The sequence below is a fragment of the Jaculus jaculus genome, chromosome 8, assembly GCF_020740685.1.
Source record: "Jaculus jaculus isolate mJacJac1 chromosome 8, mJacJac1.mat.Y.cur, whole genome shotgun sequence".
Classification (NCBI taxonomy): domain Eukaryota; kingdom Metazoa; phylum Chordata; class Mammalia; order Rodentia; family Dipodidae; genus Jaculus; species Jaculus jaculus.
Window position 1 is genome coordinate 32,420,654 of NC_059109.1, and position 27,289 is coordinate 32,447,942.

Sequence of the window (27,289 nt, forward strand, 5' to 3'; positions counted from 1 at the left end):
CACCCACTGGAGACTCAAGATTCAACCCTGAGTCCATGGGGCCACACCTTTAAACCACTACATTCTGCCCCAAGGTAAAGAGATAGAAACCTAGGGGCTGGAGAGATGGCTTAGCAGTTAAGGTGCTTGCCTACAAAGCCAAAGGACCAAGGTTTGATTCCCCAGTTCCCTTGTAAAGCCAGATGCAAAAAATGGCATATGCATCTGGAGTTTGTTTGCAGTGGCTAGAGACCCTGGTGTGCCCATTCTCTCTTCCTCTATCTGCCTCTTTTTCTCTCTCTCAAATAAATAAATAAAATTAAAATATTAAAAAAGAGATAGAAACTTATTTTGCCACACACAGTAAGGTTAATAAATTTGTGCAAACTTTTTCTTGGACGATACCATCTAAATATTTTTAGAAATCAGGGAGAAGGCATAGTCATTGTTAGAAAAATAATGCAAGGGCATGCTTTGGCAGTTTCATCAGTGTGTTTGGTGAAACAACAGAACAGATGCTGTTTAATCTGCCCATGAAGCTAAAAACAGATGGAGCAGACATGGCTGCCAGAGGGAAGCTAGACTGACCTTATCTTTCCCAGATTAGGTCGCTGAGGAGAGTACAGATTAGCAGACCAACACAGAATCAAAATTGCTTTTCGGTTTATGGTAGAAGCAGGGTGTTTGAGGTGCTTTAGGACTCTGTAGAGCAGTATTCCCAACCCCTTTCTGCCAAACTAGAGAGTAGGCGTTTCTGACTTTTCAGGCCACATGATCTCTGTTTCAGTTACTCAGTTTTGCTTTTGAGCACAGAAGTATCCATAGCCAATATATAGATCAATAGACCTGGCTTGTTCCAAAGAAACCTTGCACAAGGTACAGACAGATTCAGGTAGGTCACCTGAGTTTCTTAAATCCTCATTAAGTGTTGGGCAAACATCTATATGTCTATTTCCCTGCAATGTGGGCATCAAAATAGTAGTCACCTCTCAGGTGGTGGTAATTACAGGAAGCAGAGAGAAAATGCAGGCAGAGTGTTTGGCATTTAGATGCTTGAGAACTGTTATAAGTAAAGAGCATTGGATGTAGTTAACAGCTGAACCATCCTGGAAAGGCAGTAGATAAGTGAAACTCAGATTATCGTTGACAATGTAGTAAGTTGTCCAATTGGAATTTCTTTTGTCTTGTTTTTTGAAGCCCTAGAGTTTTGGTCTGAAAGGCTCACATTGCTGGGTGGCAGGGAGAGCTGGAATCTTACATGGGACTCGCTCAAGAATCCCATGACAGTCTGCTTTTGTTTATCAACATGGGTTTTCCTCTTCCACACACATGGCCTCACTGGTTTTTTTGTGAGCTTAGGTGATGGCCATATTCCTGATGTCTAGTAAATGAGGTGTAAGCAGTGACTTTTGCCGTTTATGGCCTGTCCTTCAAATCCACACCTAGTCCTGACTTTTTACCCCGTAAACCAGCAAGGTGCATAGGACATTGAAAACATATAGAATTACAGAGAGAAGATGCCTGAAGAGTCCGAAGTTAAATTTAAGTGAATTAAAATTTAAGTGAAAACAGCCATACCTGGTTATAGTGGCTATCCTATTAGACAGGTCAGTGTTAGAGACAAGAACAGTTTCTTCCAGTGCACTGAGATCCATTGCATGTCCTCTTAAGTCTAGTCAGAGCAACCACTGAGAAGACTTGATTTTGGTCATAAAGGCTGGGACGCGGCTGGTGCCAGAGCGTGTGTGATGCTGCAGTGGGCAGAGGCTGGGTGTGGTCAGTTGCTCTAATGGTGGTAGGAGAAGTGGCTTCACTGGGAGCAGTCTGATCTAGAATTCGTTGGGTTGAAGGATGCATGAATATTTCTTATGGGTCTCATGGGAGAAAAAGGTTAGAGTCAAAATAAACCCTGTCTGAGAGGAGCCAGAGGAGTGACGTGACCTCACTGGTACGGTGCTGTTTTTGCAACTAGATGAATGACCAGAAAAAAATGATAGGTTCTATACAGGATTAGGATAAACTGAGCCCTCACTGTGGGGTTGAAAGCTCTTCTAGGAGGGGAAGGCACTTGTTTTCTGAGTGTACTCTGTGATTTGCTTCAGCTCATCTAACATTTACAATTTCAAAACAGTTTAGGTTCTTTAAGGGAGAAAATAGTATATCAAAAGTTGTTTCATTGGGACTGGAGAGATGGCTTAGTGGTTAAGCACTTGCCCGTGAAGCCTAAGGACCCTGGTTCAAGGCTCGATTCCCCAGGACCCACGTTAGTTAGATGCACAAGGGGGTGTACACATCTGGGGTTCGTTTGCAGTGGCTGGAGGCCCTAGCATGCCCATTCTTTCTCTTTTTTTTTTTTTTGTTTATTTATTTGAGTGATAGGCATAGAGAGAAAGAGGCAGATAGAAAGAGAGAGAGAGAGAGAGAAAATGGGCACGCCAGGGCCTCCAGCCACTGCAAATGAACTCCAGACGCGTGCGCCCCCTTGTGCATCTGGCTAACGTGGGTCCTGGGGAGTCAAGCCTCGAACTGGGGTCCTTAGGCTTCACAGGCAAGCGCTTAACCACTAAGCCATCTCTCCAGCCCCCATTCTTTCTCTTTCTATCTGCCTCTTTCTCTGTTTGTCACTTTCAAATAAATTTTTAAAAAAAGTTGTTTCTAACTCAAAAATCTCCTCTTATTCATTTTTCACTCCTAACTATGGAAGCTAAGCTTTGTATCTTAGCCTTTTTTGGATACAGAGTGAGAAGCACCCTACACTGTAGGGTGTTTTGTATGTGTAACTTAATGGTGAGCTAAGAGAAAGGTGCATACTAGGCTGTTGCTGCACAGAGGGAGGCCTCTCTGGGACACCAGTGAGAAGGCACGGGGGTGACTCCTTCCTCCACTATCTCTGCTTTTCTTTTGCTCTCATCACTTAAACAGTTTCTGTACTGACACCTGCAGCCTGCACATGGCCACACAGCTTCCTTCCAGCCTGTGTTCTTGTTACTTAGCACTTGGTCTGCTTACTGGCAGCATTTGAATACCCTGGGAGTTTTGCTAGAAATGCTGACACTTAGGCCCCAGTAATTCTCTTTCAAACTCTCAAAGGAGGTGCTCTGATTGTCATAACCCAAGTACCATGACTTGTGGGGTGCAGTAACATACTAGAGGGAAGTGTGGGTGGGGCATTATATCCAAAAAGGAAGTGATTGACATAACGAAGATTTTTTTTTAAAATTTCATTTTATAAAACTATAAGTTGTAAGCTGGGCGTGGTGGCGCATGCCTTTAATCCCAGCACTTGGGAGGTAGAGGTAGGAGGATTGCTGGGAGCTCGAGGCCACCCTGAGACTCCATAGTGAATTCCAGGAATTCTGGGCTAGAGTGAGACCCTACCTCGAAAAACCAAAAAAAAAACAAACAAACAAACAAACAAACAAAAAAAAAACAACAAAATAAACCAAAAAACCCCCCAAAACCAAAAAACCTATAAGTTGTAATTCATTCTCAACTTAAAAAAATATTAAGGTGCAGGCTGGAGGGATGGTTTAGTGGTTAAGGCGTTTGCCTGCAAAGCTGAAGGACCCAGGTTCAATTCCCCAAGACCCATGTTAGCCAGATGCACAGGGGGTGCATGCGTCTGGAGTTTGTTTGCAGTGGCTGGAGGCCGTGGCATGTGTATTTACTCTCTGTGTCAAATAAATAAATAAATGGAAATAAAACATTTTAAAAATATTAAGGCTCGCTAGTTACTATCCAGTGCTGATTAGTAAGAGCTAAGCAGAGTTACTGTGAAATCTTACCTAAAATCAATCTTCAACCCCTTGGACTTTTCCATAATCGAGTTTTTGCTCTAATTATAACTCTAGAAGCTAGCAGGAATGACATATCTAGAATGATCTATGAATAATTATCCATTGGCATTTAAAAGGTCATTATATTATCCCATTATTCCTATAGAAGACAAATTCTGAACTTTACAAAACAGAGGCTTATCCAGGTGCAGGAGGCACACCAAACACCAAATAGACAAGAGCAGAGAAGAAGTTCCTCATGTCACAATATAGTTAAAATACTAAACACAGGAAACAAAGAGAGAGTATGAAAAGCCATAAGAACAAAACAGCTCTTTGCTTACAAAGGGATGCCCATCAGAAGTACATCCAGCTTTTCAATAGGAAGTCTTAAAAACCAAAAGGACTTGTACTAGTCCAAGTAAAAGATATTCTTGAATATCAGTCAGATGTAGAAAGGAAAACTGAAATCACCTATGTGAGGCACTGATCACTAGGTGAAGTTCTTTGCTCTGGAAAAATCCCAGGAAGAGTACTATCTACTGAGTTAAGCTGCTGGGCTTAACTACCACTTCTCTTACCTACTAGGTATATGACCTTGGTGATGTTATCTTTCTGTGCCTCAGTGTTGTCGTCTGTCAAATGCATATGCCACATGCTTTACAGAATTATGGTCGTGTTTAAATGAGGAAGTCCTTCAGGTACTTAGAGGAGTACATAGCATATAAATAGTGGATCTTGAGCTAGCAAACTGCGTGTCAACAGCTCAGAGCTATGATGACAGATACAGCTGGGAATCGTCATTGGACAGTTAACTTTTTTCTCTCTCTTTTTTCTTTTTTCTGTTGTTATTATTAACAACAAGTTATATGGGCACATCATGTGTTGGTACCCTCTTTTCCCTCTCCCTGCAGCCATTCCGCTGGGGCGCGCTGTCCGTCGCATTGCAACTATTCCCTGTGGGGTTGTGGGTTATGCCCAGCAGGAGCAGCAGACAGTTATTTTTGCAGGGAGGCAATGCCTCTGGGCGTGATGTCTCAACCTGTGGCTCTTAAAATCTTCCTGACCCCTCTTCTGCAAAATTCATAAGCCGTGGTGGGTGAGATTTAAGTCTACTTCAGTGATTAGTTCTTGGGAGCTTCTGGGTCTCTGCTTTGGTAGGTGTTGAATATCCTCAGGGTCTGTTTCCTTCATCCTGGTGCTGATTATCAGGTTGAGCATGGAAGCAGCATTTTTGCTTCCTGAATCACTGCACAGGATCATAGAACTCTGGTTTATGATACTCACTTGTCCTAAACACAGTACAAATAAGCCATAATTTCTATGCAACAGAAGGAAATTTTATGTTAAGACAAGAGTTAAGATTTAATGGTGTTGGTGTAGAATCCATTCTCTCTGTACTCATTTGCTCTTGCCTAGGAACCACTGAGGTAGGTAGGTTGGGGCTAGGGATCTGGAAGAGGAGGCTGATTCTGGAAGCAGTTCATTTGCAGTGGTTGGAGAACCTGGCACACACATTCTCTTCCCTCCTTCCCTCTGTGTGTGTGTGTGTGTGTGTGTGTGTGTGTGTGTGTGTGTCTGTCTGTCTGTCTCTCTGTGTCTGTATTTGAAAATAAATAAAATATTTTTAAAAGACTATCTTTCATTCACACAACTAATAGGCCTGATGATAAGCCTAGCAATCACAGCCAGCGCCCATCCTACTGTATGGCCAAGCACCTTTCTCATTGCTTCATGTAAATGAATTACTCCTCTTGGCAGACCTGTGAAATACATGGTTTTTAAGCCCCCTTTATAGGTAAGGAAATGTTTAAATAACTAGCTAAGACCACACAACTAGGAATTGCAGAAGCAATACTACACATAGGTCATTTGACTATACTTTGTGCTTAGAAAAATCACCTTAAAATGGTACAGTTGTATTTGGACCGAATAAAATTTACAGAGTCTTCACGGCAGTGCTCAGATCTGGAAAAATCTTTGAAAGTGGGATGATAATGGCTGAAAGTTAGGGAAAACTGATTTGAGTTGCTTTCCACCATTAGTGTCATGAACAAGCCTCCACTGAAGGTCTTCTTGGGCTGGCTTGGTAGAAGTTCTCTAGGAAGGGTATGAGAACGGGATTGGAAGGTCTTGGGCAGGCTTGGTGGAAGTTCTCTAGGAAGGTATAAGAAAGTGATTGGAATGTGTTCTTGATCACCATAATGACTATACCAACATGTTATAATTTTTTTTTTGTCACTTTAAAGGTGTTTTGAGCATTTTTCCCCTTGTGTTTTTAGAATTTGTGGATTATTGACGACTATGTGTAATAGCAGAAATTAAGTAAAATTTGAGTGCTTTTTAATCATGAGAAGAAAATATACATTTTCCCCAAATAAATATACTCCATTCACTCCAGTACTACAGAAGTCAAAATTTGTTCTATCAGTACATGCATTTCAGAATGAAGAATGTGGACCATGGCAGTTAGTGCCACCTAGTGGTGAGATTAAACCACGACTCCTCGAGGTTCTCAGTCTTTAAACTGCAGAACAATGAGCCCCCATCTAATTCCCTGAAAGGAGAGGGTGCATGCGGGGTGTCCATGCAAGTCCATGGTTGTTGGTCCTCACACACCTGACCCAAACTCCTAGTTCCAGGTCCTTCTCCTTAATCTCCTGCTGCTGCTGTTGCGCGGGCCTGTGTGGGGGCTGTGGGGATTTTGTGGGGCTATTTTGAGTTGACAAGACCAGCTGAGCCTTTACCCAGGGGAGGGCTGGGGACAGTTCTATGTGAGAAGAAGCACAATGACCTCAGCTTTGCAAACCTCTCTGCATTTCCTCTTCTGACTTCCGTTGCCCTCAGGGCTGCTGTTGACTGTGAGTCATCCTCTGCTTTCCCCATCTCTCCTTCTGGTCCTTCAATTTGTGTGTAAGGTCTCCTCTCTGCAGGCAGATGTGAGCCCATCTCCCAGGTCCTTCAGTAACAGCAGTCTTTTCTTAGCCCACAGGTTCATGATCAGGGCTCTTCTAACAAGCTCTCCTGCTGGAGTTCTCAGTCTCCATTCCTTATGCTTTCTCTGCGGTTTTTATTACCACGTAAAGTTCTGAAAGCCGCAAACCCAAAGGAAGATGCTCCTTGGGAAGCCTGTGTGCTTCCCCACCCTTCTAAGTTCCTGCCTTGCTTTCCTTACATTTTCCTGCTGGCACATAGATTTCTGTTGCTATGTAAATATTGCGCCCATCTACCTGTCATTCCACTTAGTCATCCATTCCTTCTGTTGTTTCCCTGCGCCTCAGATGGAAATTCTACTCCTTCTTCAAGTGCCTGCCACCCACTGAACTCAGCCACATGGAGACCGTTCTCAGTTTCATTCATGATTCCTTCTCCGGGCTCTGCTGCCATCACATCCCCAACTGCCCACTTCAGTCCTTAGTCTGTCCGTGTATTTGTGAACTCAGTCACTTCTTTTACTTTCTGGCAAATGATAAGCCAAATATGGCGAGAGACTATCTTAACTAATTCTTTGATATATTTCATCATTGTCTGCACATTTCCAAATGCACAGGAGGACTTATGTGAAGTTGTTTTCATTGCCTAATACAGTTAAACGTGTCTATTTATTTTATTGAAAGACAGAAAGAAAATGACCATTTTATTAAGTACCTGTTTCCCCTCCCCCAGATTCTGTGCTTGAAATTTTACATGTACGGTTGTATGTAAAACTTAAAGTTCCTGAGAATAGGATGCAAACATTTCATAGAACAGTTGAGCTCGGGAATGGTTAATACATTTTTTAGTTTTTGTTAACAAGTCAGCATTTGGATCCAGGCCTCTTAGCCCCAAATCCTTCCATCCACAGCACGCTTCCACTTTAGTGGAACCTCGCGATTGGGCCCAGTCACGATGCTGCAGCACAGGGAGCCTGCTCTCAGGAGTGCCAGTGACACGTTCCTCCTGGGCTAAGGTTCTCTCCTGTGTCCTCTGTTCCATGCTAAGGTAGACATATGCCCTCCACCCGCCTGCGTGCCCATAAGCACGGCAGGGTGCCACCTGCTTTTCCCATGAGTTTCCAAAAAGTTGAGGCGCTTCACCAGGCCTGGGGCTGAGCCACCTGCACACTCACTTTGAGGAAAATTGTTTCGCTGAATATGGGGTTTGAGGTACTCTGAGTGTCCAGATGCATTCAGTGACAATGGGACTTTCTTCTGCTGTGTTTCCTGCCACAGGGGTTCAGAGCAAGCCCTCGGCACATCAGGAGGCGAGTGGCAGCGGCGGCAGCGGCCCGGCTGGAGGACGTGAAGCCCGTGGTGGAAGCTCACCATCAAAGCGAGCAGGAAGCTTCAGTGAGGAAGCGAAGAATCAAGAAAAATAGCCGGGTCCAGCCAGAATTTTATCACTCTGTTCAAGGTGCTCCAACCAGAAGGCCTGTAAGTAGAGAACATCTTTTGTAAGAATGTTAAATATGCTGTTAAAATGATGTAGTCACTCTCTTTTTTTAAAAAAATGTTTTGGATCACATAATTAGGCTTATCCCATTGTTTCCCCTGAAAAGTGACTCCGTGCTCACATGAGTTCCAGAAAGGAATGTGGTTTTCTAGGAATAGGCCACTGTCATACAGACTGATGTATAGCCTGGTGACTTCTAGCATACTGGACCTGGGGGTCTAGAATGTGGACAGGAGCCCCAGCACTGGGCTTGGAGGTCTAGAGTGAGGACAGGGGCTTTAGTCATCAGGCTGAGGTGTGGTTCTGGCAGCGTCAGAGTTGTTGGAGAGGCAGCGGTGGGGCCAGGATGAGGACAGGAGAAGCCAAGAAGCCAAGATGGGGCTGCAGTCTGTGGTAGGAGCTGATTCTTTCTGGGAGGCTCGTGGGCCAGGAAGGCTCAGCTTCTCTTTGTAGCCAGCTCAGTGGTTCTGGAAAGGCCTTCTCAGTGAGGCTCGTAGACTGTTGCTTTGTCTTTCCTAACCAAGTTCCCTCTGTCTCTGTTGGTTGCATCCTGGAAAATTCTGGGCTCAACTGGGAGCTGAGCTGGACCCTGTGGGCAGGTAGTGCTGAGGAGGGACCAGGCCAGCTGGTTCCCACCAAGGGGTTGAGGAGAAGAGTGGACGTCAGATGACTCAAAAACTTCTCTTAGTCACCGGAGAAAAACCACGCTGAGTCAGGAGTCTTGTGGAAGCAGGAACTCACAGGAACTCGCTTTATTGTTAAAAGCAGTTGCCTATATCATGTTGGAGACGAAGGCGGGGATTTTAGGATGGGGGAAGAGGTAAGGGCCAATAGTAAATTGTGACTATTGACATGATAACTCCAACTCCTACACGGAAGTAGTAGGCAAGAAGCCATTAGACAGCTTGCTGAGTCCTAGCTGGCCAGAGACAGGTCGCCAAACTTTATAGCTAGGCTCAGGAAGTTCCACTAGCCCTCACACCTGGGCCTCTCAAGGCCCAACAGGACCCGCCTCCTCCTTTGATATAGGTGGGATTCTGAGATATAGGCTTTAAATTCTGTGGATGTATGTTTATTTGCATACATTTTTTTTGTAAGGTATGTGGGTGTTGATGCGTGGTGTATGCACATGAGTGTGCACACATCCAAAGGCCAGAGGAAAACATCCAGTAACGCCTTCTCACCCATCCAATCTGCCCAGATCCCTGAAACAGGGTCTCTTCCTTAATCAGGAGCTGCTGTCCATTAGTGAGCCCCAGTGTTCTCCAGTCTATATTGTCTGTGGACTGGGGTTACAGATGTGTGTGACCACATCCTCCCACTTTTTTATGTGGGTTCTGAGGAGTCAAATTTGGTGGTCTGTAGCTTGGGAGGTCCTCATACTTAAGTGGCTGAAACATGGACTTTTTAACCCACACTGTGTTACTCAAATGGAAAATGCTACTTGAAGATTTTTAAAAACAGCATCTTAAAATTGCACTAATTTTTAAAACAGTTATTTATTTGAGAGAGAGAGGGAAAGAGAGAGAATGGGCACGCCAGGGCCTCCTGCACTGCAGAGGAACTCCAGATGCACACTCCACTTTGTGCATCTGGTGCCATGTGAGTACTGGGGAACTGAACTCGGGTTATCAGGCTTTGCAAGCAAATACCTTTAACTGCTGGGTCATCTCTCCAGTCCCAATTGCAGTAATTCTACAATGGTTTAAGATTAAAAAGTGTTCATGTGTTTCATCCCTATGCTGTGCAGAGCCTGTTTCATTTTCTGTGCCAGCCTAAGGGAACTATCGAGATTTGACTTGATATCTTCATAAATTGTTAAAACACAGATGTTCCTCTGAAGAGATAGTTGTGTGGAAGGAACATGAAGAAGTTGTCAGACAGCCAGGAGAATGATGGTCCCAGTGAGTAGGCCAGCAGCGATGGCCAGGGGCTGAATGCACACGCCGAAGCACAGCAGCCCGAGAGTGCCCACACTGACTGGCATGAGGTGCAGAGGCTTGTGCAGTATGTATTAGGAGCTTCCAGAGTATGCTGAATCACTGAACTTACCTCTGGTGGCATAGCACAATGAAAGCTAGGGAATAGGTAAATTTTCTCATCTCTATAATCTAGTGATTTTTAAAATTTTGATCTCTACTTTCTCCATGTGGATTGAGGGACAAGGCATTATTATCACAGTTTAGACATCCCCACCACCATCATCCTCTTGTGAGCCCTCTACATAACTGCCTTGGTGAATGAACATATTTTCACGCCTCTGTGGCTTTGACCTGGCCTTCTGCTTTGTTCTGTTCGTGCACATGCAGAGTATGTCTGGTGTGCTTTGGTGTGGTGTATGCGTGTGTTTGAGGAGGCCAGAGGGGAACTTCGGGAGCCCCTCTCCACTGCTCGTCTGTGTACTTCCTTGAGAAGGGGTCTCTCCATCAACTTAGAGCTGTGATTTTTCAGTCAGCCAGCTTTGGAGATTCTCTGGCCTCTATGTTCTTCCCCACCCCACCCCAGACAGAGCTTATAGACGCACGTGGCTGTGCTCAGTTCTTTTATAATGGTTCTGGGAAGTCAACCTCGAGCAGTCCCCGTCTTCCCAGGCACGCATGCCTAAGCAGCAGGTGCTTTTAACCCCTCAGCAATCTCCCAGTCCCTCTGCTTTGTTCTGGAAGGAATACCACCATTCTGTGCCTAGCAAACCTTCTAAGACTGATTCATGTTCACATGGCTTGTTCTGGTCCGTCCTAGCAGAGTGAGCTGTTTGTTTTGATCTTCACACTCTACACAGACCTCCAGCCTAGCAGGTGTCTCGGTGACAACAGAAGCAGCCTCAGTAAGACCCGCGTGGGTTCAGCTCCTACTCGGTATCTGCAGGAAGCAGTTGGTACACTTAGTGGGGTTGGCTGAAAGGAGTTTTATAAAGGGACTATTAATAGCGGTATGAGCAGGGCTCGGGTGTGCACCAGCCTGCTTGCTAGTGGAAGCTGTCTTCTTGCTCCTCCTGGCCCGAAAGGGCAGCTAAGGGCAGTAGCCTAACTGGATCCTGACGGAAAAAACTGAAGCCTGGAAGAGCCCTTCCACAGAAAGTATGGTTTAGGAAAGCAGCTCCTGCCAACACTCTCGAAGTCAGGCAGGAGCAGGGGAAGAAGTGTACAGCCGCTCAGCACCTGCTGCTGCCTGGTATTGACCAACCTCACTGGAAGCCAGGTGGCAGAGAAGCCCAAGTCATAGAGACCAGCCTGTCAGTAGCAGAGCAAGGCTGGGGTGGGCAAAGAGGGGGCCTGGGACAGCGGAGAATGAAAAACATACGTGGTAACTTTTGCCAAGTGGTTTCCATCCCTAAGACCCAACTTCCTTATTTTAAGATGACAACAGCAATAGCCACCTCATAGGGTCGTGATGCTGAACTGAACCATCACGTGGAAAGAGATGGCTTAGAATAAATAAGTGGTAGTTCCTTCATGTCCTTTCTTTCTTTTTTATTTTTATTTTTTAGAGAGAGTGAGAGAAAGACAGAGAGAGGAGAGAGAGAGAGAGAGAGAGAGAGAGAGAGAGAGAGGGAGAGAGAGACAGGGAGAGGGAGAATTTGTGTGTCAGGGCCTCAACCACTACAACTGAACTCCAGATGCTAGGGCCACCTAGTGGGCGTGTGCAACCTTGTGCTTGCCTCACCTTTGTGTGTCTGGCTTATGTGGGATCTGGAGAGTCAAACATGGGTCCTTAGGTTTTTTTGGGCCAGTGCCTTAACTACTGAGCCCTTTTTAAAAAAGTATTATTTATTTATTTATGAGAGAAAGAGAGAAAGAGGGTGGGAGGGGGAGAGGGAGAGAGAGAATGGGCGCATCAGAGCCTCCAGCCATTGCAAATGAACTCCAGACACATGTGCCACCTTGTGCATCTAACTTAAGTGGGTCCTGGGGGAATTGAACCTAGGTCCTTTGGCTTTGCAAGTAAGTGCCTTAACTGTTAAGACATCTCTCCAGTCCCATATCCTTTCTTTCTATTGACCATGAGTTCTTTGAGGGCCATTTCATCTGATCCAGGATATCTCCTGAAAGTTGGATTCATTTCATTGAATAAATGAATAAGTGACATTTATACATGAAATGTAGCTTAGAGAATGAGTGCTACAAATACTAAGCACCATGGGAATTCAGGAGTAGTGTCCCCCTGTACCCCATAAAGGGTGGCTAGGAAATAATATACATGATGGAGTTGGGGTTGAGTTTATATTTAAATTTAAGCAGGAATTAACTAAATAGAGGGGGTAGGTTTGAGGAGTAGAAAAGCGGGAGTATGGAGAACTGTTTGGATTGGGGATTTATATAGAAGTACAAAAGAAAGCTGGAAAAGTAGATGGGCCAGAACAAATTCCAGACAAGTACTCATTAACCTGTAATTACTGTGTTTCACGGAAGTATCAGGGCAAGTGGGTGTCATGAGTTTAGGAAGACTGAACGTGTACAGAGTGGGCTAGAAAGCAAGGCAGAGCAGATCAGTAACCACTGGAGAACTTTGGACAGGAAGGCCAAAACTTGGCACCTGTTACCATGGCTGGCAGGAAATCTGAAGGTGGCCTTTACTCTATCACCTTCTGAAAGGATTAGTTGGCAGGGACAGAGGCTGTGAATGGCTGGTAGTAATGGAGGTTTCACACATTCTAGTGTGTTCTCTTTGGGGACAGTGAAGCTGACTCCTCCATCTGACAGCATCTCCAGTCAGTGGCCTGGGGATCAGGCCTAGGGATAGGTCTGCAAGCTCCTTGCCTTATGGGATGCCTGTGTTCCTGTGCAATCTTTTGGAACCAGATAGCCTTTGCTGATACCTCTGTTTCTGTGTCACATGTGGACTAGAACTGAGGCTTTGTGTCCTCTAATGGGTTGGGTTACGAACAGTCACTTGCTGGAGCCACCCTATTGAACATGTGCCCGAAGCCTGTTCATTTTGTAGCTCATGCACTTGGTGATTTGGGATTATTTGGATGAGTTTATATGAAGTTCTCTAGACATTTCTACAGGCATTCTGAATAAGACACACACTCAGGTACAAGAGAGACTGAATCAGAAGTAGCCACCCAGGGGATCAGAGAACGTGACAGTCGGTTCAGTGGTAGAGTTCTTGCCCATTATGCACAGGTCCTTGGTTTGATTTCTAGCATGGGGGTTGTGGTACTTTGACTATAGGGCCACATAGAGTCAGGTGTTTTATTCAAATTGAGCTTCCTGGGCTGGAGAGATGGCTCAGCTCTTAAGGTACTTGCCTGTAAAACCTAAGGACCTGGGTTTGATTACCCAGACCCACTTAAAGACTGATGCACAAGGCTGCTCATGCATCTGAACTTTGTTTGTAGTGGCTAGCAGCCCTGGCATGACCATTCTGTCTTTTAAATAAATAAATAAATAAATAAATAAAGTTAAGATACAATTAAAAATACTTAAAAATAATTGAACTTCCTACTTAAGTCCCCAAGTCCCCATCAGGCAGATCCCTACTAGAGGGTACGTGTCATTGATAGTGGGTCATACCCTAATAATTGTCTTTCTGATTAGCTCATTAGTACTTTATTTATTTATTTATTAGGCAGGGTCTTGCTCTGGCCCAGGCTGACCTGAAATTCACTATGTAGTCTCAGGGTGACCTTGAACTCATGGCGGTCCTCCTACCTCTGCCTACCGAGGGCTGGGATTAAAGGTTTGCACCACCATGCCTGGCATCATTAGTGCTTTATATTATTTCATCTGTGTTAACAACTGCATTAACCCATAGAAGTAGTATAGGTGCTTACTATAGAAATTAAAGCAATCTGAACCATTCTTCCAGCTATCATTCCAACTTCAAATGCTCTTTCATCTCTTCAAATTCTTTATATAACAGATAAAATTCACAATCCTTCTTTAAAAGGGAAAACTATAGGTCATAAATGATACTGAAGTTATGAGTATACTGATTATGAAGACCTAACATTTGATTCCTTTATAGTTCCTACGTCTCATCTACACCCAGGGGCCCTTTGGCTACTTGAAGTAGATAGCCGAGTAGTTCTCCATATAGAACTCCCTGTCCGTACTCTAATTTCATCTGAGGATGTCTCTTATTCTCAAGCAGTCCTCAGGTATTAAAACCTCTACTATCCCTAGACATCTGAACCAGCTAGAGTCCAGCCCTAACATGTGTTTGTTGGTGGATCTGAATTCTAGCCCAAAGGTGCAGAGAGAGCAGTTTGATCTCTGACAGTTTGTGCTTGCTTTTGGCATTTGCTGGCTGTTAGGTGGTTTCTCTGCTTCAATCTAGGAAAGTAAGCCTGCTTCTTTTGCCATTGGTGAAGGTTCTTTTGGATTTTGTAGGCCTGAAATAAACCCTTTCCTCCCCATAAGCTGTGTCTGGTTGGATGCTTGCCTCAGAACAAGCAGCTAACTACAACCAGGGGTGGATGTGGGACTGCAGTAGTCTGATGCCCACGGCCAGCTTGCTGACAGCAGTTTCATTTGTGTGATTGCCAGGAAGGTTGTGGCTTTAATGTCTTGTCTTAAGACACTCTTCAGGACAATGGAGCTGCAGTGACTGGCGGGGAAGATGAGGAAGGTAATAGGAAGACACTCACCTTTATGGATGGAGGGCAGTATTTGTTAAGTGTTTACTGTGTTCTGAGCAGTACAGGTATTTTTGTAGAGTTCATTCACTACTCATTGTTTCATCTACAGATAGTTTCTGACTATTTGCTATGGCCCTGTCACTGTACCATGAATAGGGGAGGCAACAATGAATGAAACCAAGTCCTTGTAGTTGCTGGAGTTTATTTTCCAGTAGGGGGAACAGTGAGCATGGAGACTAAGAAGTAAAGATGCCGTGTGTCAGGTAGGGCAAGTGTAATGAGGGAAACAACGCAGCAGACTAAGGGGGATGGGGGATGGGGAGTGGGGAAGGGTAAACCAAGACCAGGTTCTCTGGGAAAAACTTTCGTTAAAAACGTAAACATCAAGAACCCTACTGAGAAAGGCACTCAGAGAAATAGGGATGGCAGGGGTGCTGAGGGAATACAAGACTGGAACCTAGGTAAAATATATCTATTACCTAAATTGAAAAGAAGCATAATAAATTATAACAAAAAGACATGAAAGTATAAGGGGGAACTATTTTGAAAGAGGAAGAGGATGAAGAGGGGAGACAAGGGAGGGTAATGGGAGATGGTCAAAGTACACTGTAAGCACGTATGAAAATGCTATAATGAAACTCACTATTTTGTACAATTAATATATGCTAATAACTTTTAAATAATAATAAAAAGGAAGAATAAAAACTTTTGAAAAGGGGAAGAAACTTTAACTAGGTATGCCATTTTACATCTATAATCCTAGCATAGCACTTGGAAGGCTGAGATAGGAGGATCAACACAAGTTTGAGGTAGCCTGGGCTATGAAGTGAGTTCCAGGCCAGCATGAGACTCTGCCTCAAGAAACAAACACTGCCACTCCTAAAAACAAAACAAAAAGTGACACATGAGCAGATCTTTAAGGAAAGATCTTGGAGGCCAACATATGCGCTATGAATTTTACCCTGAGCAGAGTAGGAAGTCATGGGAAACTTCTTTCTAGTACATGTGTAATGCCTTCTTGACTACATTTCTAAGGACTCTAGCTTCTGTGAGAGTCGACTGGTGGGGAGTAGGAGACAAATAAGGAGACCAGTTGGAAGACACTTTATACATACTTGGAAAAGGAATAGTGGGTGTTATTTGCTGAATTCTACTGTGAACGTTATGCATGGCCCTTCTACTTATTTCAGTTGTATCTAGCTGCTCCTGAGAGCAGAAAACAGGACTGACAAGTGTTGAGTAGCTTAGAAATTAGCTTCTAGCTACCCAGTTAAGACTGAGGTGTTCTCTATGACATTGAGAGTTTGGGCCCAGCTCTTTAAAATGACAGCTGTACTTGGAGGCATCCTGTGTACTAAACCTGGTCTTAACACTTGAATCCTTTTTTTTTTTTTCAAGGTAGGGTCTCACTCTAGCCCAGGCTGACCTGGAATCCACTATGTAGTCTCAGGGTGGCCTTGAACTCACAGCAATCCTCCTATTTCTGCCTCTCAAGTTCTGGGAATAAAGGCGTGCACCACCACGCCCAGCAACACTTGAATCTTTTACTCTGATCTCTATCACTATCCTGACAGGTAGGTTTCCTTTTTTACATGAGGAATCCAAGGTTCACAAAAGTTGTGACTTATGTCATATAACATAGCCATATGGCTAGTATGTGACAGAACTGGAGGAGGAAACCTTTTGCTGCTGGTTTCCGAGCCTTTGACCTTCCTACTGCACTCTAGTACTTCCCAGAACCCTTCCTGTAGTTTTCATTCTGACCTCTACTTAATGAGAAGGCAAAGAATTTACAAAATGGTAAGAAATTGTACTTTTCTTCTCCTTTCTGAATTTCCCCCATTTTCTGGGAAGCTTTGAGATAGTGTGTACTACCCTGTTCATAGAAGATTGCCCAAGATCCCTTTGCATGTTTTATTTATCCCTCGTATAAGTACGTGCATTTTACCGGCCTGTCACAATGGGACATTGAAGGGTGACTAATGGAGCAGTTCAGACTTGGTGGCACCAGTGTTTGGTGGCAGATCTTGTGACTGCATCACCTTACTTCATAGATTAGTTCCTCCCTGGAGAATGGCAAGGGCAGCGGGAAGACAGGGCTGCTGAGCTGTTGCTCACAGAGTGGTCCTGATGGGCTGTCGTTCTGAACTAGCAGAGCAGAAAGGAGGATTTTCACTCACAATCAGATTACAAAGCCATGCTTCAGGCGTCAGAACTACTTCTACGCAGGAGAGTCTTAGTTGGGCCAAACCTGGGTTTCTGTTAAAACAGACTCTGCCTTTGTGATGATCAAAATGTTTCCATACAAAGTTTCTTCTTAATAAAAAAAAAAAAAAGGTTCTAGGAAATATTGCAAAGTGGGGATTTTTTTTTTCTTTTTTCACTTCTAGGAACCTCGGTAGCCCCTTTCTTTTCATGAAACATTTCCTGGGCTGGAGAGATGGCTTAGCGGTTAAGCGCTTGCCTGTGAAGCCTAAGGACCCCGGTCAGAGGCTCAATTCCCCAGGACTCACGTTAGCCAGATGCACAAGGGGCTGCATGCATCTGGAATTCATTTGCAGGGGCTGGAGGCCCTGGCGTGCCCATTCTCCCCTCTCTCTATCTGCCTCATTCTCTCCCTGTCTGTTGCTCTCAAATAAATAAAATAAACAAAAAATATTAAAAAATACATTTCCTGTAGATAGAGTTGATAACTATACCCTAAAGTATAGATTACTCCTACTCTTGCAGGGTTTTGGGTTCAGGGAGGGATTGAATTCCATAAAGATGGATGGGACCCTAGTCCCCTGGATTATTCATTAGTGAAGAATGAAAACACAGATTCCGAGAGGGAGAAATTACAAATTATAAGACTTATTTTAGGGAGAGTTATGATACATAGGGAAGGATGGCAGGAATCCCCAAGCCAAAAAACAACAACAACAACAACAAAAATTCTCTTCCTTCCCTGCCTGGCTGGGAAGAGAAGAAGAGGAGAGATGGAGAAAATCCTCTCATAGGGAGAAGTCTCTCACACACATGTAGCAGGCAGCCCAGGGAAACCCAGGCCACAGGATCTTCCTTACAAGGGGCAGAGACAGAAGTGGGCTCAGAGCATAAAGAAGATCATACATGTAGCCAAGCCGGAAACACCCAAACAGAAGACAGGAAAGTGCATGGAGTAAAAGAAACCCTCCCCACCTTCACAGCCTGCCTAGAAAGGAGACCCAGAAACTTACATATGTGTGTCCAGACACATGGAGAGGAAGAAGGGGGACCAAGAACAGATTTTACACATGCGCTTCAGTAAGAACGCAGCCAAAACATGACACACTTGGAAAGCAAACAGAAAAATGCTCTGGCAGCAGAGAAGTCCACCCCCATCCCAGCCAGGCAGGGAGTGGGAGAGCTTATGAAAGCTAGACCAGGAGCATCAGGGGCCAGGAGAATGAAGACAGGGCCAAAAAAGTTTCTTACATGTGGTCCAGCTCCTTTACGGGTCAAGTGTCTAATTAGGATGAACCTCATCATCAGACTTACAGGTGTGTAAGAGAGAGACTTGATTGGATAGCGGACCCAAGAGGCTGACTCCAGAGAGGCCAGCACATAGGTGCGGTAAACTGAGGAAGAAGCAGGCAGCAGCTGCTAAGGAATTGCTTACAGCCATCTAGCATGAGACTGGATCATACGTGTGGGGAGGGGCTCTAGTCCTGCCAGGGCAGGCGAGGTCACCCATGTTCCCCTTGTCCTCTGTCTCTGGCTGATTACCTATTAACAAAAAAGGTCTTGCTCCTATTCTCCTCCAATACTACTTAATGTTTTTCATTGATGGGAAGCTTAGAAACAAGTTCTAACCAAAAGAATAAATCTTCATTGCTGGAAACTTAGGCAAGTTTATGCAGGTGATATAAAAGGAGATGGGAAATTTTGGGGTGTGAGAGAGTGCAGGTGCAGAGGACAGATTTTGGGTCAGCCTTCCCATTCCTGCCTCACTTTGAGGTAGGGTTTCTACCTGTGGATCTCACTCCACTGTTGCTCTTTTGGTGCTCACTGTGAGGGAGTCCTCCTCTCCCTCCCTCCCATCTTGCCACGGGCATGCTGGAGTGGCAGAAGCCTGTCATTGTTTACTTCTTTCCACGTGGGGGGAAGAGAGGACTGGATTTGGATACTAAGGCTTGAGTAACGAGCATTTTATCCACGGAGATACCCCCCCCAGTGTTGAAATTTTATTGCTTTATTTTTTGAAGCAGGGTCTCACTGTAGTCCAGACTGACCTGGACCTCACTCTGTAGCCCTTCAAACTCATGGAAATCAACCAACCTTGGCCCCCCAAGTGCTGGGATTAACGGCATGTGACACCATTGCTGGTCTTGAAATTCTTAAAAACAATTTTTATTTTATTTATTTGCAAGGAGAGAAAAAGTAAGCAAGCAAGAGACAAAAAGGAAAGAGAGAGAGAATATGAGTGTGGCAGAGCCTCTTGCCACTGTAAACGAACATCAGATGCATGCACCACTTTGTGCATCTGGTTTTTATGTGGGTACTGGGGAACTGAACCCAGGCAGACAGGCTTTGCAAGTTAAGTGCCTTTAACTACACTGAGTCATCTCCCCAGCCTTGAAATTTTGTTTGAAATCCCTCAAATAAGCATATATTTTACTTATATACTAAGTACCTTATACCTGGTCTTAATGCTATCCTTTTATTCTTAGGATGAAATGCCATGAGAATGGTGGTGTCATATGAGACGCTGGCTGTGGTAGCTTAATGAAAGTTCTTGCATAGACTCATGTACTGTGAAGACTTCATCCTCAGTTGGTGGAATCTGGGATATTGCGGAGCCTTTGGGAGTGGGAGCCTTGCTGGAGGAGGTGTGTCACTGAAGGCAAACCTTGAGGTTTCTTAGTCCGGCCACTGGGTGTTCAGAGTTAGCTTGTTTGGATTACTTTCTTCCCCTACCATGGTGACAGGATGTGATGCTCAGTTGTTTGCTCCTGTTTGCTTTCCGCACCATGATGAAACTTCTCCTAGAACTGTAAGTAGAAATAAACTCGTTCCTTCCCGCAAGCTGCTTCTAGCAAGGTGTTTTGTCCTAGCAACTAGGCAGTAGCTGCTATACTTTCCATCCATTCCATCACTTTAATACTGTCTAACATGCAATTTAGTAGCTGTGATTATCCACATTTAGGATATAAGCAAGTGAGAGAGGCTGAAGGGCTTTCTTGTGGCAGTTAATTGAGGCAGTGTGAAAGCCCCATGGCTTCCTAACTCCACCTTCCACACTCTGAACAATGGAAGCTAGAGCGAGCGTTTCTACCTCCCGAAATGTACCCAGGTGAATGGTAAGCATCTGATAAGCCATGGGGAAGCTAGTTGTACTACTTAGACTGTAGAGAAACAGAGCCAGTAGATGCCTTAGTTATGAAACACACGTCCATGCATACACACATCCATGTGTAGATTTAGGGCAGGCTGGCAGCCTGGAAATTCAAGTAAGAGTTCATATAACAGTCCAGAATGCAATGTCTGCAGGGTACCTGTGTTGCAGTCTTCAGGAAACCTTAGCCTTTGTTGATAAGGCCTGCTCTTCACTGGACATCTCACTATGGAGGCTCATTTGCTTTTCTTGAAATGTACTGGCTTAAATGTTAAGCACTTCTGAAAAATACTTCCAGAGCAATATCTACACTGACGCTTTACCTCAAACTGGGTGCTGTGTCCTAGCCACATCAACACATAACACACCATCACGCCCAGGAACACTGATGCTCACTGTGAAGACATTGGAGGGTACCTGGGATTCTTTGTGGTTGGTTCCTGTACTTACACACACACACTGCCAGTTTGGTGGAAAGAATGAAGTGGGGTGCAAGTTAATAGCTAGATATTCATATGTTCTGTGGAATGTATGCTTATATTTGTTTATCTGGTATTTCTAAATGTTCTGGATGTTGCCACACATTTTGAAAAATGTTATTGTTAGAGGAAGCAGTACATGAAATGGAAAACCCCTGCTGAGAAAGGGAGTATTAAGCAAACCTCCAGAAATATTTCAGAGTCAAGAGGGCATCTGGGTGGCAGAGGAAGGACAGGGGATTGGAATTCACACAACTCAGCTGTGCACATTTTGACCAAGGAGGAGATGACCTTAGGGTTGTTAGCCAGACCCAAGGGCTATGACAGAATAGATGGTAACTGTAGCCAGTGTGAAGGAAAGACTGTAGGAGGAGTTTATACTACTGCTTATAGACAACTAGAGGTCAGAAGAAATATGGGTATTGCTATTTTTTTGTGTGTGTTTTTAGGTAGAATAATACTGTGGCTTATAATATGTTACAAAGTTTCTAAATATTATGCCAAGTCTAATATGCTCTTTAATTCAACTCTTGTGAGAAAGGGGACATTGAACAAGATGATTTATGCATTTTTCTTGTCTGTGTCTATGAGAAAAGGGACAAATAAAGAACAGGTGGCTCAACCCCTTGTCCCCAGCATGCTATGATCTTGGCAAAGCCTTGCATGGTACTTGTTGGACGCAGCTTCTGTGAGGAGGCGTTCATAGCTCACTCACTATAATGCCATGGGCCAGGGATGCAGTTGAGTGGGACTAAGTCTCTTGGAGTTTGGTGTCTAATGAACCTTGGACCTTGTACCAGCTGGAATCACCACACACTTGGTAGCTTATCAGCAAGAGCCTTAGTATCTGGACCTCTCCTGGTATGTCTTGCCTAGAAGCCTCGTACTTTGCTCCTACTCTCCTTTGGCTCCTCACTAACACATCTCTCAGCTTTCTTACTCCTCCGTGGTGAGCTCTCCCAGCTTCCTACCCCATCAGTGTGGCCTTTTAGTCTTTTCTATTTCTTAAATCCCTTTTCTTCCTTCTGTCATTAAGCTTAGTGATGTTTGGGTCTTGCCCTCAGGTCAACCTTTCCTGTTGTCCCAGTGCAGAACAGATTTCCCTGTGGTGGTCATCCCTTTCACAATTGCCAGGGGTTGCAGGCTCTGGACCCGAGGATTTATATTTGCTCACATTTGTTTCTGTGTAACACTTGATACTTCTCATATATTTCTGTCTATTTTCTCCTCTTTCATTATAAATCTAAATCAGTGTAGCAAAGAGAAACTTGAAATTTACCCCACGAACACATTATTCGGTTACTTTTAAATTCAACTACAATCAAGTTCTCGGGACATGGATTGAATGCAACCAGTTTCATTGTCAAAATACTACACCAATTGCCTCTAGCCCAGATCGCAATAAAGTCCTTCTCCCCCCCCCCCCCCAGAACTTAACAAGTCAAGCCCATACAGTCCACGTTTCTCTCAGGCTTCTTGTCTTCCACACTCTCACCAAATGGCCCATTAAGCTCTGCTTATAGCATTGCAAGGCTTTTCTAGTCCAGAGTTATAAATCTTCCAACATTCCTCCTAAAACCAGTTCCAAAATACTAAAAAGCCACATGGTCAATTTTAAAAAAAATATTTAAATTATTTTTTTCTTTTTTATTTTTATTTATTTATTTGAGAGCAACAGACAGAGAGAGAAAGAGGCAGAGAGAGAGAAAGAGAATGGGCGCACCAGGGCCTCCAGCCACTGCAAACGAACTCCAGATGCGTGCGCCCCCTTGTGCATTTGGCTAATGTGGGACCTGGGGAATTGAGCCTCGAACTGGGATCCTTAGGCTTCACAGGCAAGCGCCTAACCTCTAAGCCATCTCTCCAGCCCTAAAAAATATTTTTAAGTTTTATTTATTTGTGAGAGAGAGAGAGAGAGAGAAGGAGGGAGGGGAGAGAGAGAGAAAGAAAGAGAATGTGAATGGACACTCCAGGGCCTCCAGCCACTGCAAACGAACTCCAGACACATGCATCACTTTGTGCATCTGGCTTATGTGGGTCCTGGGGAATCAAACCTGGGTCCTTTGGCTTTGTAGGCAGGCTCCTTAACTTATAAGCCATCTCTTCAGCTCACATATGGTCAAATTTATTGTGGGAACAGCCCCACTTATTGGCACCATTTTTTTTTGTATCTGCCTCTTTTTTGTTGATGAGTCAAATGCCTAACAGAAATCTTTATGCCCAGTGCATCCAGCCCAGACCTGTGGGTATACCACCTGCACACATCATACCATGCAAGGCAGACTAGGCCATTAGGTTGCAGATGACAGTGAATACTGGGTAGACCCAAGACCCATCAACATGACAAGAATAGAAAGCCAAGTGCCTATCACAGAATGAGTCATCTCTATCATACTCATCAGGACTTTGGAAACATTATAAATGAAGTGGATGACTAAATATGAGTGCTGCTGTTGCTGATAGAGAACTAACTCCAGAGAAATGGTGGTTTGGTAGAAGAAATTTGACAGAGAAACTCAACCTAGGCAATGCTCTAAAGCCCCTTTCCCCCAAAGCCTTATCCTGTGCTGAGAAGCCCCTATTGTATTTCATGAACATTTCATATTCTAGGCTGAGAGAAAGTGTACTAAGAAGAAAGAACCTTCAAGCTCTGTGTTTATCATGCTCCAGCTAAATTGCATCTCATCTTGCAGTGAGATATCTTGCAAAATCAGACCATGGGTAAAATCTCCTTTGAACTAACAGCTTTCTGAATGTCCTTAGTCATATAGCCTTAGAAATTTAGAGCTCATCAATAATGTAAGAAAACTAAAGGTGATGTCACAAGCAGACTGTCTGCCAAGAAGCCTATAAAAAGTCAGGCTTATCAGAGCTTACAGCTAGAGGAATTTGGAGCACGAGCTCTCCTCAGCTTGCTAGCATAATAAATCTGAGTCCTCTAACTTCTCTGAGTGATGCTTGGATTCTCTTGCTGACTTGAAGCTGAGTTTCTGAAACAGTGGTAGACACCAAGGAGACTCAAAACCCATCAAAGCAGAAAATAAGAGGCTGCTGAGAGCTCACCACTAAAGGAGACTTGTAACATGTCCTCCAAAGCTCAGGCAACATTGCAGAATGATGGATGGAAAGAATGTGAGGCACATGGTGTGAGGCATTGTCTTCTCTACAGGAACCAACTGCTGCATTCATGGCCCCACAGTGTTTATCATTACTCCCACTGAGGACGGCCCCCAGAAGAGTAGGGTCAGGGGAGAAGGTACAAAAGAAAATAACCCAATGGGGATATGTTCATGTATTGGAGTTCCATATGTGTGTGTGTGTATGTGGGTGGTTTTTTTGTTGTAGTTGTTTGTTTTTTTTTTTTTGAGGTAAGGTCTCGCTTTAGCCCAGGTTGACCTGGATCTCAGGGTGAGCTTGAACTCTCAGCGATTCTCCTACCTCTGCCTCCTGAGTTCTGGGATTCAAGGTGTGTGCTACCACTGCCAGGCTCCCCAGTACATTTCTTAAAAGGGAAAAAAATCACTTTGAGGAAGGAAGAGTTTATTCTAGCTGACGGTTCCTGGGTACAGTCCACCATGGCAGGGAAGACATGGCTGCAGGAGCTTGAGGCCGCTGGCCACATTTAGCACAGGGAGGAAGCAAAGAGAGATGACTGCTGCTTAATCAGCTCGCTCCTTATCACGTAGTCCAGGAACCAACCCAAGTAATGGTGCCACCTACAGTTAAGGTGAGTCTTCCCCCTTAATTAGCCTAATCAAGATAATCCCTCAGACTTGCACAGAGGCTAACCTAATCTACATAATCCTTCACAGGTGACTCTAGATTCTGTCAAATTGATAATCAAGCCAGGTGTGGTGGAACACGCCTTTAATCTCAGCACTTGGGAGACAGAGGTAGGAGGATCACCGTGAATTCGAGGCCACCCTGAGACTTAGTAGTGAATTCCAGGTCAGCCTGGACTAGAGTGAGACCCTACCTCCAAAAACAAAAACAAAAACAAACAAACAAAAAGTTGATATTGTAAACTATCACAGTGTTTAAAATGCATAACATGAAAGGGTTTATAGATGAATCTGGGAAAGCAGGTGGGAGCTAGAGATCTTATTGGACCCTGCATGTGATGTTGAACATAGATTTTTAATCTTATAGGAGCAAGATTTCTACAAAAGCATAACTGACAGCTGAGAGAAAGAGTGTGTGTGTGTGTGTGTGTGAGAGAGAGAGAGAGAGACTGAGAGACTACAGATAGGCAAACTCAGACAAGATTATCTGGCAGTTATGACACATCAGTAAATGATATGAGCTTAAACTGCATCACTAAGATTAATGACAGAAGGAAGAAGATGGAGTTTTGAGGAGGCAGGGCAGCATGACATCTCTGTTCTAGGCTCTGAAGGGACTTTTGTCATCTGGTCTGATTCAGACTGTTTTTTTTTTTTTTTCTAATTAACTTTATAGTACAAACCATGCTTTTATGAACATATTTATTTTACTCTTAGAAGATATATATTTGAGCTCTGTATTAGTTACTTTATTCATTGCTATGACCAGACCTCTGACAAGAAGTGGCTCACGGAAGGAAAACATTTGCTATGGCTTATAGTTTCAAGGGACACATTCCACCACGGAGGCAAAGGCTAGCAGCAATAGCAGGAGGCCACCTGGATACACTGCAGCCAGTCACGAAGCAGAGGACAAACAGGTTTTAAAACCTTAAAGGCCTGCCATCGGTGACACACTTCCTCTGGCAAGTCCCCACATCCTCAGAGTTCCACAACAATCCAAATAGTGCCACCAGCTGGGGACCAAGTGTGCAAACTCATGAGTCGATGGCTGACATTTTACATTCGAACCCCAACATTCTGCCTCCGGCCCCCATAGGCGCCCTGTCACTTCAGGGTTCTAAATGCATTCGGTCCAACTTTAGAAGTTCTCAGAGCACTGTTCAAAAGTTCAGAGTCTTCAAAAAGAAAACAAAAAATGAACCAAACAAAAAGTTCAGAGTCTCTTTTGAGACTCAAGGCAATCTCTCTCTCTCTTTCTCTCTCTCTCTCTTTATTTATTTAGAGGAGACAGAAAGTGGCAGATAGAGACAAGAGAACAGCATACCAGGGCTTCCAGCCACTACAAATGAACTTCAGCTGCATGTGTACTGGGGAATCAAACCTGGGTCTTTAAGCTTTATAGGCAAATGCCTTAAGTGCCAAGCCATCTCTCTAGCCTTCAAGGCAATCTCTTCACTGTGACTTCTGACATATAATGTCACAGAGCAAACAGTTCCATTTACCACACCTTAGGGATGAACTCTAAAATCCACCCAGTGACACCACCTCCAGCCAGGTGACTACGGATCCAAACTACAAACGAATAAAACACTGAATATGTTGGGGGCCATCTATTAAAAGTACCACACCCAGCCTCAGTGGTTCTCTGAAACTGTAAACAGATGCCATGGCCCCCTCATTCTTGTATTTCTTTAGCCTATAAAACCAGCAGCATGTGCATGATGCTGTCAAGTTCTACTGCTGACTGACTTGTGTGCTGACCCTGGGAAATGGAGCCTTCTCCTTTCAGACTTTTGAGTAGAACTTTCAGTGGGAGGTTCTTGTTCCCAATTGTCTTGGTGCAGAGAGATTGGTTTCTCTTGAATTGCTCATTCTCTAACAACGGCAGCTGCTTTCTCTGCGTACTCATTGTGGGAAATGTTAATCTTGCTCGTTCCTCACCAGGTGGTACATCTGTCATCTTTCTTGAGCTGCTTGTTGCCATCTTTCAATGTAGACCTGGACCAGCACAGTGAGCCAATAGTCATGCCATAGACTCACTGCTATTCTGCCTTGACATTTCTCCCACCAAACACATTAATCCATTACTTTTATATTTGGCCTTACTCAATTTCTCAGGACATAGGCAGAGTGCAGTCAGTTTTTTTTTTTTTCCCTGCCAGAATATCACACAAACTGCCTCTGTTTCATTCCCTGATAGTCTTTGTTCCCTTCTGATACCTCAGGAACTGTGCCTCCCAGGTCCATGTTTATCTTAGCATGCTGGTCTTCCAAACTCCCACCAGAATGTCCCACTAATCTCTGCTTACAGAACTCTAGGTCTTATCTTGCCTAAACTTCCCAACTTTTCAATGTTCCTCTGGCAAATCAGTTCCAAATACCTATAGATCTCATGGACAGACTTACATCAGCAATGCCCCCCCCACTCCCACTACCATTTGTTTGCCTTAGTCATTTTATCCTTTACTGTTATCAAATATCTGATATGAAGCAGCTTAAGGAAGGAAAGAGTTTATTCTGGCATACAATTTTGAGGAGATGCACCGTATCATGGCACATGTGATGGTAAATGACTGGTTGTTAACTTAACAGGATTTAGAATCACCAAAGAAACTTATTTTTTTTTGGGGGTGGGGACATGCCTATTAAGGGTTTTCTGGATTAGATTAATTGAAGTGGAAAGACTTCCCCTAACTAGGTAGCACTATTCCAAGGGCTGGGGGTCCTAGACTATTTAAAAAGAATAAAGTAGGGGCTGAAAGATGGCTTAATGGTTAAGGCACATGCCTGCGAAGCCTACAGACCCAGGTTTGATTCTCCAGGTCCCATGTAAACCAGGTGCACATGGTGGCACATGCATCTGGAGTTCATTTGCAGGGGCTACAGGCTCTGGTGTGCCA

At 44.2% G+C, this 27,289-nt stretch overlaps 1 protein-coding gene across 5 annotated transcripts in view; it reads left to right on the forward strand.

The window, feature by feature from the left end:
* The window catches only part of Dst (dystonin), a 430,289-nt gene that overhangs the window by 43,011 nt on the left and 359,989 nt on the right, over nt 1-27,289 (forward strand). For all 5 annotated transcript variants that reach the window (XM_045156178.1, XM_045156180.1, XM_004668209.3 and 2 more), the window contains exon 3: nt 7,967-8,167. In XM_045156178.1, coding sequence (XP_045012113.1) covers nt 7,967-8,167 — 201 coding nt within the window. The remainder of the gene's footprint in view (nt 1-7,966; nt 8,168-27,289) is intronic.